Below are 13223 nucleotides of genomic sequence, written 5' to 3' on the forward strand. Positions count from 1 at the left end.
GTATCTGCCTTCCTTTTTGAAGGTATTTAGCGGTTATGTGTCCAGTATCAGGATTGATATGAATCTTCTTTTGTTTGGGATTCAGCTTTTCTTTCATTTTTTTCCAAAATCCGCTCAAGTATTTTTAAGGGAGCGTCTTTTTGTTTTGGTGCCGAAACCTTCGCCACTGAGCTGGATTTGTCTTTTTTCTCTTTCGATCCAGAATGTTTCAGAACCAAATGGATATTGTCTAGTCTTGGACCTCTAGCCGGTAGTGTTGATTGTATATTTCGGTGTCGAGTGGGGGCGTTGGAAGCAGTCTCTTGGTGCCTACCATACGGGCAGTGGTGGACCAGAAGCCTTCTTTTTGGCGGAAGAAAACTTGGGGGCAAAGGAGCTTTATTACTCAAGGCACCCTGCCCCGCTGGAACTTCTTTGTACTGCAACTCAATCTCAAGTTCTGAGTTCTATTCTTGAATAGAGAAGGCCTTCTCCTCTTTCGCTGCTGATGCCTCCATTTCCTCCTGCTTGGTAACTTCTTCGAAGATATCAGAGGTGTGTTCAATGTTCTGCCGCTGCATGTCCCTTTGTCGAGCCCGCCGGTCCCTCAAAGACTTTTTTCATTCGTAACGATCGACAAGCGTCACAATCTTCCTCCTTGTGCTCCGGTGAGAGACACAAGTTGCAGACTTTGTGCAGGTCGGTGCACGGACACTTGGAGTGGCACCGAGGACAGAATTGAAATGGAGTCCATTCCATCAGCAGAAGACTGGATAATACGGAATGCAATGTAAGTTGACCAACACGGCTAGGCCCGAAGGATGCCGACTATGTCTGCTATACCAAAGACTGTTTTCCTATTTTTTTTTACATGCGGAGAATGGTGACACTCATACAAAGCAATACCAATGAGGGTACAGTGGGTTGCGCACCGAGGGGATCCCAGAGAGCGGTTTCGAACTGTAGCGCCACAAACCACGTCTGAACCCGATGGCGGGCCTTTAATTGCCGGTAGAACCCACTACGGAGGTCTCGAAGGCTATTAGAACATTCTAATTTGTAAAGCAAAGGCCTCACAGGTTGAAATCCCCAGTTTGGCGAGGCCTTTGTTCACAGCAACAGCAATAGTAGGTTTTCAGCCTGTGTCTTTTCCTTTATAAACAAATGTAGTATTCTATTTTAGTTCAGTTGAAACGATGAAGGGCTGTAAAGACTAATATCCCAGAAAGGATATGTGTGAATAATCAGATCAGAGATCAGCGCTTGAAATACAAATATAGATGTGCAGGCACGCACTACCCCAAAGTGCCTATTTGTTCCTGAAGGGTGACCATCATATCTTTGGTGAGTGAAGTGGCCTCTCAAGTCAGGCAAGGGCAGAAGTGCTGAGGCAGCCAATCAATTCTTGTGGCTTCTGCTTGCCCCTCGGTCAACAGAGCAAGACGGATGCCAACAGGGACCCATTCACAACACCTGATGAGCCCAAGTCACTGGGAGAGTCAACGTCATACTGTCCCCTGCCAGGTAACACATCCCCACAGGCCCTGGAAGCCACTGCAAGGGAGCCACCGTCTAATTGCCTATTGTGGGCTTCAGCAGGCCTTGGAATGAAGGTATCTTCCCAGCCCAGGCTGCAGTTGGACTAAGTAGAACTTCTCTGACCTTCATACCACCCAACCATCAAACAATTTGCAAAAAAACATTAACAAAAAGCAGAATTTGGCCTCTCTTTGTGTCAATACATAATTAGAAATCCACAGGACCGTTGGAAGTACTTTACAGTAATACAAAATTTAATAAGGACGCTTTGTAAATGTATAGTACAGCAATAGACAAAAATCACAGGTTCTGGGACACAAAGGAGTCCAAGACAATTTGTCACATTTTGTGTCCCTGTGCCAATCCTTGTTCCCAAGTCTTTAGAATTCTTGTTGAATAGCAGTGTGCATCAGAAATGAAGGCATGAAAGTCCTCAAAAATCAACCTTCAATTTTCCGGAAAGGCAGAATGTGCAGCTTGCCTCTAATGTCTTGACTGGTTTTTGGGTACCGACTAAAAAAATTGCTGAAAGAGTTTTGAGAGGTCAGGAGAAATTAGCAGCATGAAGGGGAGCGCGATGAAAATGGAAACAGAACAGTTACAAAAGTGATGGTACTCCAGACCTGAGGCACTGTAAAAAAACGTACAATTCCAATGTAAGCACACCAATAGGATATGGTGAATCCAGGCTGCATCTTGTTTGCTGCTCAAGTACTTTTCACACTGCTAAGAGAATTATACGAGATGCGAGATCCAATCGGAAACAAATTGTCTATAGTTTCTATTCCTTGACTCTCCATGATCTGAGACTGGTAGCACGCGTATGTACACAAAGATTGCTTCATTCAATATACAACACTCTGCTCGAGTTGTTTTAGAGTTTGATAAACCCTGGGATATCTTCATCATTGAAAGATCCATGAGGTTTCTGGTGCCACATGAGTTTCATGTCTGGTACAATGTGGTTTTATTCCAGTTTTAACTCCGAGATGTGAGTAGCGGATGATGACCGGCGAGAGATGGCCTCACAGGAGCACGTGTGTTGGATGTGCAACACGCCACCCTAACGTAGTCCAATAGTTCAAGGCTTGCAATGCGAGACCATGTGATACTCCGGCAATGGGCATGATCATATCTTCTTGTCGGTGTTTCTGTACATTAGGTAGTGCCATAGTCTGAGGGCATGTCTCACCGCTGGAGGAGAAGGCCTCCCCTTCCCAATGCAGGTCTTCCCCCCGGCCGGCCTCTTCTTCTCAAAACCAATCTATGAACAAGAACAGGCAATGATTACCACTTTATATGCATGGGTACATAAGCAATACTTTCACCCTAACAATCTCGACAATGATGTAAAACCTTAAAAGAACCAATTCATCTATGAAAAATATTAGTAACAAGGCACATAACCAGACTTGTAAATTCCTCCTATTACCTGCTGATCTACCATAATCTGCAAGTATGGATGAAGTTGAGGCCATTTGGTGCAACTCTGCCCTATGGGCTCAGAGTGTGCCACAAATTTTGATCCGTGTTCTCCCAAAGAATATCCGCCATGTTTTACCTACCAACCACAACATCCTCTAACCAAGGTTTCCAAGGGCTCCAAGTGAAGGTGCAGACTTACATCTTCTGTCTCTGGTCTTAGAAAGAATCCCTTTATGGCTATATCAGAATCCTAGCTCTGCCCTCCACACAAAGCCATAGTATTGAAGCTGATTAATCAATCAGGATTTATAAAGCACTGCTAATTGCCCGATAGAGTATCTAGGCACTTGCCGGTCCAGGACGGCTCAGTCGAACAGTCAGGTCTTGAGGTCCCTTCAGAATTCCGAAAGTACCGGTCTACTGATATGTAATTAGTAGAGTACTGATACAGGGGTATGGTCAACTAAATCAGCCTAGCAAGTGGAGTCACATTAATCTTTTGCACTCCGTGTGTAATTCCATTAAACGTATATGAGCACCTGGCCGCAAATATTTCGCACAAATATGGAAAGGCCTCATCTCAGCAACTCGCCTGCTCTTGGTGACTTTCTACTGCTGGACTCCCTCACACTACTAAAAGGAACTCTGTACCCTTGTAGCCACTCTCAAGAGTAAGGACTACATTGTGTTGATTAGATCTACAGCATCCCTTTTTGTAATACGATAAAGACTGACACTGTATATACGCCAAGTACCAAACGAGGAGCCAGTTCTTGGCCTATCTCAGTGAACCACCAGCTTTAAAAAGGCTATCCTGTGTTACGATGGTAACAAGACAAAATATCGAATTCAAAATATAGAATTACCAAAATATCGAAGTCAAAATATAGAATGGACAAAATATCGAATGGACAGAATATAGTGGTGAAAAATCTCGAATTGAAGGTAAGTAATTTAATATCGAACAGTAATTATTACCCTTACGCTATCCAAACGCTTTCCCTACTGTTGCACTCTCTGGAGTGGGAATAGTAATTTTTACCCCTACGCCATCCAACACTTTCCCTACTGTTGCACTCTCTGGAGTGGGAATAGTAATTTTGACCCCTACACTATCCAACGCTTTCCCTACTGTTGCACTCTCTGGAGTGGTAATAGTAATTTTTACCCCTACACTATCCAACGCTTTCCCTACTGTTGCACTCACTGGAGTGATAATAGTAAATGTTATATTTATTATTTCATTAATTTTAAATTACTTTTAAGACATTTAAAAAAATTCGATATTTTGACTAACTATATTTTTTTAAACTATATTTTTGATTCGATATTTTTGTACTTACCTGTTTGTAGATAGGAATTCGATATTTTTGCATTCTATATTTTTTCTTCGATATTTTGGTAATTCTATATTTGTGTATTCGATATTATGTCAGTGATCCGTTATGATGTAACAACAGGTCCCAAGCCCCAGGCAGACATCGTTAAACAAAGGAAGATTCCAGGGTGGACGACTGTAGGGGATTGTTAGATATGCAGGTCTGGATAAAGAGAAGTGAGTTTATTTTTTTCACACTGGACGCCCCTTTAAAGAGGAGGAGACCAAGGCATGTGGACAGTGGTGCTCACACTGGCCCTCCAAAATGGGTTGGAAAGTTTAACTTTGCCAGCTTCGAGTTTTTTCTTTTTAACTTTGCTGGCTTCATAAAATGGATTTTTTTTAAAAAAATACAGCAATTAAAAATCCAAAGAAAGTTGGGTTTTCTGGGTAAAAAAACCTACAAACACAACTTTATTTTACATGAGAATTGTCTACAATGAGCCGTAAACATTTCACCAGCCAGTAAAAATTTGGAAAGCTGAAAAACGATGCAAATTTATCAAGTTGTAAAGTTTCTCACCTTCGCAAAACTTTGCCAGCAAATCTTGATTGCGACCCCTAGTCTCTGCGTGATTCAATTAGAAAGCAAGTCTAACCTGTTCAATTTTCGGGAGTTTGAGTGCATGTTTCCCCAGTGACCTTTAACAGTCTGCTGTCCCACACCGCAGCTCTAGCCAAAGCACTCCTACTTCAACATCTCTGTGCAGAAACTTCTGCAGATGGTGTCTGTAATGTAATGTAAATTGGCATTTATTAAGCGCAAGCTGTCACTCCGCAAGGAGTATCTTGGCGCTGAGGGATAGGCGATGTAAGTGGGTCCTATAGCATATAAGCTCAATTAGCGCATGGCAGCAGACATCGGAGATGTTGTATATCCATGTCTTTAATGCCTTCCTAAATTGAGTTTCCATTTTCTGTAATCTTAAGTTGATTGGAAGTGCGTTCCAGGCTTTAGTCCCCAGGACAGGAACAGTTTTTCCTCCTTTTGTTATCTGTCTGAAGGTGGGAGGTTTCAGGAGGTTGGCTGTGGATGACCTAAGAGTCCTGGTGGTGGTATAGGGGGAGAACCGTGTGGAGAGATACTTAGGTCCTAATTTAGCATGGCTCTATAAGTGATTAAAAGAACTTTAAAAAGGATTCTTTTATGAATCGGAAGCCAATGCAGAGCTTTAAGCGCCGCTGATGCAGATGCTCTGCGTGGGAGTCTCAGGAGCAGGCGCGCTGCAGCGTTTTGGACCACTTGCAGTTTTTTATCGTGGTTTTATTCGCTCCTGCAAGGAGGCTGTTGCAGTAGTCCAAGTGCGAGAGAAATAGGGCCACTGCTACTGATTTCTTTGCCGGCAGCGGGATCAGATCAAAGAATTTCTTTAATGATCTTATTAGGCTAAAGCAGGTCCCTGCTGTGGCTGACGCGTGTGGGAGAAAAGACAGCGCAGTATCAAACTGTACCCCTAGTTTTTTTGCTACTTTAACCATATCTGGTGGGGGAGTAGTTCCCGCTGGCCACCACATGTCCGGAAGGAAAGTTACATCTTTCCCAATGGGCAGGATTTCCGTTTTATCGGTATTACATTTGAGATGGTTATCCCTCATCCACTGGATAACTTGCGATAGGCAGCATTTAAAGTTCAATTCGGCCTCTGTTATCATTGTCGAGAGATACGATCATTTGAGTATCGTCTGCATAGGACGTTACTTCGATTCCGAAGGAACTTATAAGAGAGATGAGTGGGGCCATATAAATATTGAACAACAGTGGGCTCAATGAGGAGCCTTGTGGAACACCTGTTATGATTTTCTCAGTCGAGAGGAAGGTACCTAGGGTCACTGCTTGTTTACGGTTGGTAAGAAATTATTAAATCCATTCCAGAGCAGTACCTGAAATGCCGCTGCGTTCGAGTCTTTAAAAGAACGTCATGCGAGATGGTATCGAACGCAGACGACAAATCGAGTAGGATCAGGACTGCTTGCCTGCCATTGACTGCTAGGGTTTTTAGGGTCTCAGTAACTTCCAGAAGGGATGATTCAGTTGATTGCGTCAGTCGGAAGCCCGATTGTTGTGGATGGAGAATATTAGCTGCTTCAATTAATTTAGTACGTTCCTTATGTACAAAATGCTCTGTTATTTTACCTAACACGGGGAGTAATGAAATGGGCCGAAGATTAGAGAGCACCGAGGGGTCAGTAGACCTCTCAAACCTAGGAGACACAAACTGGAATTAGTGTGGTTATTCATTGACTTAATGGAGCGGGACCTGAGGAATGGGCCTTTCCTTCTTCACCTGGGGCATTCTGCATCATACTCTCCCCAGTCGATTCATTGTTCCGCCAATCATTGGACATTCCGTAAACATCTGTAAACCGGCTCATGCAATAAACCGACCTTAAAAACTCACATCCCACGTCATGTCAATGTCCACATCACCATGAGGCCAAATAAGTGGTAAGCAAGAGCAATATATGTTAATTACTATAACACAGCTTAACATTTGCCACTGTTTCTAGCTGGATGTCTCTGAGTTCCTGGATGAAGCTGTGAACAGCTGGAAATCTGTTACATTGTGGCTGGATCACCTTCTAAAAACACTTGAAACTGGAAGCCTTTGTCTATTACTAGGCGTGCAGGAAGTTCTAATTATACAATATGGACAGTCACTTTAACAGATTGGATTTCAAACCCCCACCCTCCCACCCCCTCCTTCTAACAGCATAGGAACTTCCTCTAGCGCTCTGAAGTAACTGAAAGGTAACGCCCAACCCTGCATATAAATAACATTTGATAATAACCCAGTTCCTCACAAACGTGCCCATGCATTGTGTAAAGGAGTTGCATTACCTGCCACCTAGGCCTCGCTTTCAGACATCTCTGAGGAACTGTAGAAATAAAGACACAGGTAAAATGTATATTAGTCTGTGTATTTTCCCTTCAGGATACACAAGTTACTTATTTTTTTCGATTTTTTTGTGAAGAAGCCGCCCTGCCAGCAGACTTTAATGCCAAAGGATTGGGCGTGGAAAATGTCATCGCATTCTCTCCACATCCCCATAGTTGTACCCTCTGGGCGGTCCATGGGAAGCCGGGACTTAGAACTCACAGGTGTGGCAATGTGGAGTTTGCTACTCCACGCAAGGTGGGTGCTCATGGCGCTTCCTGTACTCTGGGAACTGTATTGAGTGTGAGAAGAGACTTGATGCTGTGTTGTCCAATACAGAAGCCCAAAGCCCACAGCCTTTTTAACTGTTGTTTACCCAGACTAGGGAAAGATTGTATCCCAAGATGTTAAATAATTTATATTGTGGGTGCACTCCAACAGACCAGCATCAGTGACTTTCAAATGGGTGTCTTGCCTTTCATAACCAATCCACTCCTTCGGGACTCCTGTGGCACTGTGAGCCTTGTAGTCTATATCTTGCATCAAATATGTGACATTACAATTGGATCGGGTCCTTGATTTGATCCACCAAATTCTCAAGCCCCGTTTTACTATGGTCAATGCAACTATTCGCATGGTAATGCACATCCTCAGATTGTGCCTCCATTTCACTACTGATACACAGTGTGTGATACCTGCAGCTTGTCAGAGAGGCGTAGTAAATTTTCATACTATAAAGCCTCTGAACCTGTTGAGCGGCAGCCTTTTCTGCAAGGGAACTGCTCCCGTGTGCGGATGCCAAAAGTGGGTTGGAAGCCATGCCTGATTACCACTGATGCGGATTCACTGGAGTGCAGCAACAACACTTATATTTGGATATACACTGCTGTAAGGTATGACACTTCAAAGTCTCGAAGACTCCTTCATCAGGTACAATCCGATGCCATCTGAAGATGCCTCTGGGACTTGGAAAGCTTGCCTGTTGCATCTAATCTGGCAGAGCGTCTTCAGGGACAAAAAACACACTTAGATTGAAAACACCAGGATCCCAGGAAAAGACGTTCACCGAAGAAAAGGAAAAGACAACCAAGAGATGTTTGTCATGATTTGCTCATTCACGAGGCAGTAAGATCATCGTGTTCCATCAAATGAAATTGAACAGTGGTGGCAAGGATGTTGAGTTTGTGATGTTAAGTTGCCACAATGATGCTAGTTGCTGAATTTCCCTTTCTGAGTACAGGATTACCCACAGAGCGGTGTGATGTAGTTGGAGAATACTGATCCCGATGAAGGCCACTGAATTGGAGTACATGGTAGAAACTAGTTGATCACACTTAAGGACCAAGAAGTGACAGTAACTCCAAGTACCTCATTTCCCCCAGTTTTTAACCTTGTCAACTGGACCCGTGAATAAATACTGGTTTGGGTACCACCTAGGCAATTTTAAAGATGACCTCATATAGATCCTGGACCCTTTTCCCTTAAAAGTGCTCCCTTGTAAAGAAAGAGGTGGCAGCATGCCCGGACCCTCTGGATAACATTCAGTGAGGTGAGAGTTCCTTTAAGAAAATGGTCTTTCCCCAATATTCAGTGGCCCCACCCTAGATGTCCCAAGGTTGACTCTCTTGATTGTGACACTGTATAGGAGGAGGGTGAGTCACGACCTCCGTTTCCCTCTCTTGATTTTTACATAATGTAGTCAGTCACTATGAGTTGGCTCTCAGTGAAAGACTTACCACATCTTTGCTATACATTGAGACATTTCTGCTCCTGCCACCACTGCATAATCATTCATTTGGATCCCAAAATGCAATCAATTCAATTGAAGGTCTGGGGTCCCATGATCAGACCAGAATAAGTGATCACCTAGTGATAAAGCTGGGAAAGAAGCAGAGCCCACAGGGTGATGTATCCCAGAAAGAGCCCACAGTGACAGAGGCTAGAGGGAGGGAAACAGACAGAAGAGGAGTCAGAATGGCCACTTTGACCCAAGCACAAATGTACTTGTTTTATCTAATTGAATGATCACCAATTGACCAGCATTTGGTCAAAAAACACCTACTTGACTATCGGCACACGCACACTACCTACCAAGATAGTGCAGAAGGATAGAATGGTGCCGCTATTTACACACAGCATTGCCTTCCGGTCATGCAACCTTCGTGTGTTCGCAAAGTAGCACTAGCTAACATTTAAAAACAAAAAGGTGTTTTTTTAATATGAAAAGGATTGGAAAAAGTGGTACATCATGAAGAAAGCGAAAAAATCACAACATGCTAAATTATAAATAAGAAACATCCACAAATATTGGAGAGGCTGGTGGGTTTGTATTTATGTAGCTGACCTGAAACTAGCAGACGTGCATAAGTCTAATGTGACATCAATCCACACAATACCTTCCGCTGTAGAGCTCTGTGCCACTAGTGAACTCGGCAGCATCATTTAAGGTACCCATGAGGAATGCTGCATCTATCATACATCTCATATGCACATTTACAAAAATCATACTTTCTGAAAGCCCGAACTAGGAATACTGTGAACTATGCACATGTTTCTGAAAATGATATTCATGGAAAAATGCATTTGCAAGTGGTATGCGATGTTGTCACCTTCCAACTGTTTTGTTCTCCACTCGTCTACTATCCTTTGGCTATTTTTTCCATTTCTCAGTTTACCTCCTACTTTTTCTTTCTGCGTCTAGCTAGCCAAGGAGTGTCCAACCTATGTCTAGGAAGGCTGTTCCATGTCACAGTTTCAGGATATTTACATACAATAAGTTTTCGAACAACAAATCCATGTGGAACTTTCTTCAGTAGCCAGTGACAATGTTGAAAATCTTGGGGTCTGGGGGCGGAGTCAAGATGGCGGGTTGATGCCGCCAGGTGAAGGAGGCAGCAAGGAGTAGCTCCCTGCACACCACAAAATTATGAGTAAAAGCGGTTTTGAAACCTAGAAGATACTGAAGAATTCTAAAGGCGGATGGGAAAAAAAGGAAAGTGCTTATGCTTTGTGTGAGGTTTGCGGACGAAGCGCTCAATGGATATACGAGAGGCCACAATGCTACATCGTGTTGATTAGGTGACCGGTAGAACTTCGCAACTTCGCAAAACATTAAAGACGCTTAAAACGCTACACTTCGCACTGACCATTGCTGACTCTGATGTTGCAGATTCTCAGCCGACTGAGCGGACGGACCCTGCCGGCGTGGAGGCTCCTACGAATCTGCTTGCTATGAGCCCGCGGGACCAGCTGGGCGGGTCTCGGCTCACCAGCTGTACGGAAGCTCAGCTGAAGAACGGACGCTGAGGTCAACGTCCGAATTGAAGCTGAAACCCGGCATGATGGCGCCAAAGCTGAATACCCGCTCTACTCGGACAGGGAAGGGGGTGAAAGCGGACGTTTCCAGCACGACTTCTGCAATAAACTTCAAGGTAACGACGGGGGGCCCTCTAAATGACTGTAATACTAAAGCGGTTGCGGGTGCGGCTGCAGCGATTAAAAGCATAAACACTCATGGAAGTACTCCGGCGGCTGCCAAACAACTGCTCCGTCCGTCTATGCACGACATTGAGAAGGGCTGTAATAGTAAAACACTGGCTAACTGCATGGAAGAGCTGGACAATGCTGACAAAAATCAAGGAGGGTTCGCAGAGTCAGATAGCAAGGAACAAGAAACAACAACATTTTAAGCAACCACTGTAACGTTAGAAAATCAACAGAAAGAGGACAATAACCAAGGTGCGCCTAATCCACCGAAGGTTTTTGAGGAAGATACACAGGTAATTAATATATATGAACCTAATGTTGAACCTAATACTGAAGTCGCTCCTGCCCTCATCATTGGGGATGCTATTAACAATATAAATGGCCACGAAAACAAAAGGGGGGGCAGACAGGGTAGACGAGGAAGTAAGTAAGAATCAGGACGACCCTGTAATGACTCTGACTCTGATCCCAGACACTCTTGATCTTGCTAGCATAAAGGATAATATAAATGCGAACGGCAATGCTGTGGAGTCTTCAGATACATAGAGAATTACCCGGCTAGTATCAGATCTAGCTACGAATGGGCTGGGGGTCGAGAAGCAAGTCTGTGGTCTATCATTTGAAAATGCTGCTACAGAAGCTATTCTTACTGATGAAGTAGAGCTGGCAGAAGAGAGCTTAAATGCTGAATATGAAGAAGTGCCGGATGAGGAAGAAAGTGAACAGGAATTTACACACAATAGATCAAATATTACCAACTACCTGGGTCAAGGAAAGCCAAAATGAAAGCTAAAACTAAATTGAAGAAAACTGCTAGCAAATCTATGTTTAAAGATCCCTCTGTAGTTAAAGCTGGGCGAAAAGCGAATATAGATGACAGTCCACTAAGAAAATGGATTCAAGCAAAAGGTGGTGTTAAAAAACATGGCTTTGAGGCTATCAGGAGGGAATCCTGAAGAGGATTTGAACCTTTGGGGCAAAACGACATCTTTGAGATCAGGAAAATCGGGTTCACTAACCCCAGAGGCAGTGGAAATAAACACGGATTTAATAACACCGCATATGATTATTGGCGTCAGTGACCTAGACTTCGCAACTGCTACAAAGATCAGTACTCAGCTTCCTACTGATTCTGTGGATGTCTCTAACGATCTAGTAACTAATATCCCCGCCAGTTTACAAACAAACACCCTAAACTACAGTACTGTATCAATGGAAACAGCATTAGATACTGGTGTAGCGGGTGTATCGGCTGGATTAATCAAGGACAATGCGAATCTAGACTGCAGTTTTTCTCTTGTCAACTCTTTGGCTGTAAGCCCTGACCCTAGCGTAACACCATGTTCTATACGGGAACAAACAAAGTATCAGGAAACAGGTAGAGGAGAACACTCAAGCATCTCCTCCTTGGACTTGATTATGCAGACCCTTATGGCCCAAAGACAAGAAGGCCAACAACATTTCTTGCAATTAAGAGAGGACAACACTAAATTGCAGGTGTTTATGGGCGAAGTGTGTGAAAAACTAGGCGGGGTAACAGGACATGGAAGAACTAAAACAAAGAGTTGTGGAAGTGGAAGAAGGGGCTACTCGATCTGAAATGCTAACTGACTCTCATGCAATACGAATATCCAAACTTGAAGCTAAGGTGGAGGATATGGAGAACAGGGCACGAAGGCAAAATCTAAGATAATGTTGAAAATCTTGCATTGATCAAAGTCTCCATGAACCTTTACTGGACACCCTTTTCCTGGCCTCACCTCTGATTCAACACTGCCAATATCAGCTCCCCCCCATCTTAACTAGTTTCTTGCGTCAAACGTTCAGCGCCAGTGCTGAACGTTCTAAGAAACGGGTGGGGCCGCGTCGGCCGATGGACGTGCGCAGCACTACGGAGGTAGTGCTCGCAACGTCCAACGGCTGACGGCAGCACTAAAGGGGTTAACAATGTATCATCTTCCTGTTAATGTTGCATTAACAAGTACAATATTTTGTCTAGATGGGTGAGAGCGAAGTTGGGTTGACCCGTAAACATTCATCATATATTTCATGTGATTTCCAGTTGTGAATATGCGGGTAGACTGGTCAGCCCTCATCTATTCCTTCGCCTCTTTCTCTCCTGCAGTGCACTCATTTTTCTTGTAATATTTCATACCTGCAACACACTATCAATGGTGAGCTAAAAGAACACAAGGGCATATTTATCAAAAATTCATGCCTCGTTACGACTCACCTGGGAAGGTGTCGCATTATGATGCATGGTGTACCGGTCATGGTAAATCTGGAAATGCACCAAAATCCATAGATTGCTGTGTGGGAACACCCACACTCACTCATGGAACGCCTTCGAAGGGCACAGTTACGCAACGCAGCAATTTTCACTGCGTTGCGTTTCTCCAGATTTATCAAGACACTCAGGGCCATGATAGGTGGCCTCGCATGGCTTAATAAATCTAACTTAAGAGTTGCATCACTCTTGTGCCCCCCTGCGTGCCGAAAGGGTGGCGCAACTCTGAAAAATGTGTCCCTCAGGGAGTAGG

At 43.9% G+C, this 13223-nt stretch overlaps 1 protein-coding gene across 13 annotated transcripts in view; it reads right to left on the reverse strand.

The window, feature by feature from the left end:
- Positions 1–1751: 1751 nt before the first annotated feature.
- ARAP1 (ArfGAP with RhoGAP domain, ankyrin repeat and PH domain 1) overlaps positions 1752–13223 on the reverse strand; it is an 800765-nt gene continuing 789293 nt past the window's right edge. For 12 of the 13 annotated variants that reach the window (XM_078658604.1, XM_078658609.1, XM_078658605.1 and 9 more), the window contains 2 exons: positions 7161–7198; positions 1752–2782 (listed from right to left, as the gene is read on the reverse strand). In XM_078658604.1, coding sequence (XP_078514730.1) covers positions 7181–7198 — 18 coding nt within the window. In that variant the 3' untranslated portion in view covers positions 1752–2782; positions 7161–7180. Of the gene's footprint in view, positions 2783–7160; positions 7199–9234; positions 9383–13223 lie in introns of those variants that run through there. The other variant, XM_078658601.1, reaches the window with a different exon arrangement.

This window comes from Lissotriton helveticus, chromosome 8 (genome assembly GCF_964261635.1).
Source record: "Lissotriton helveticus chromosome 8, aLisHel1.1, whole genome shotgun sequence".
In the NCBI taxonomy this organism is placed as follows: Eukaryota; Metazoa; Chordata; class Amphibia; order Caudata; family Salamandridae; genus Lissotriton; species Lissotriton helveticus.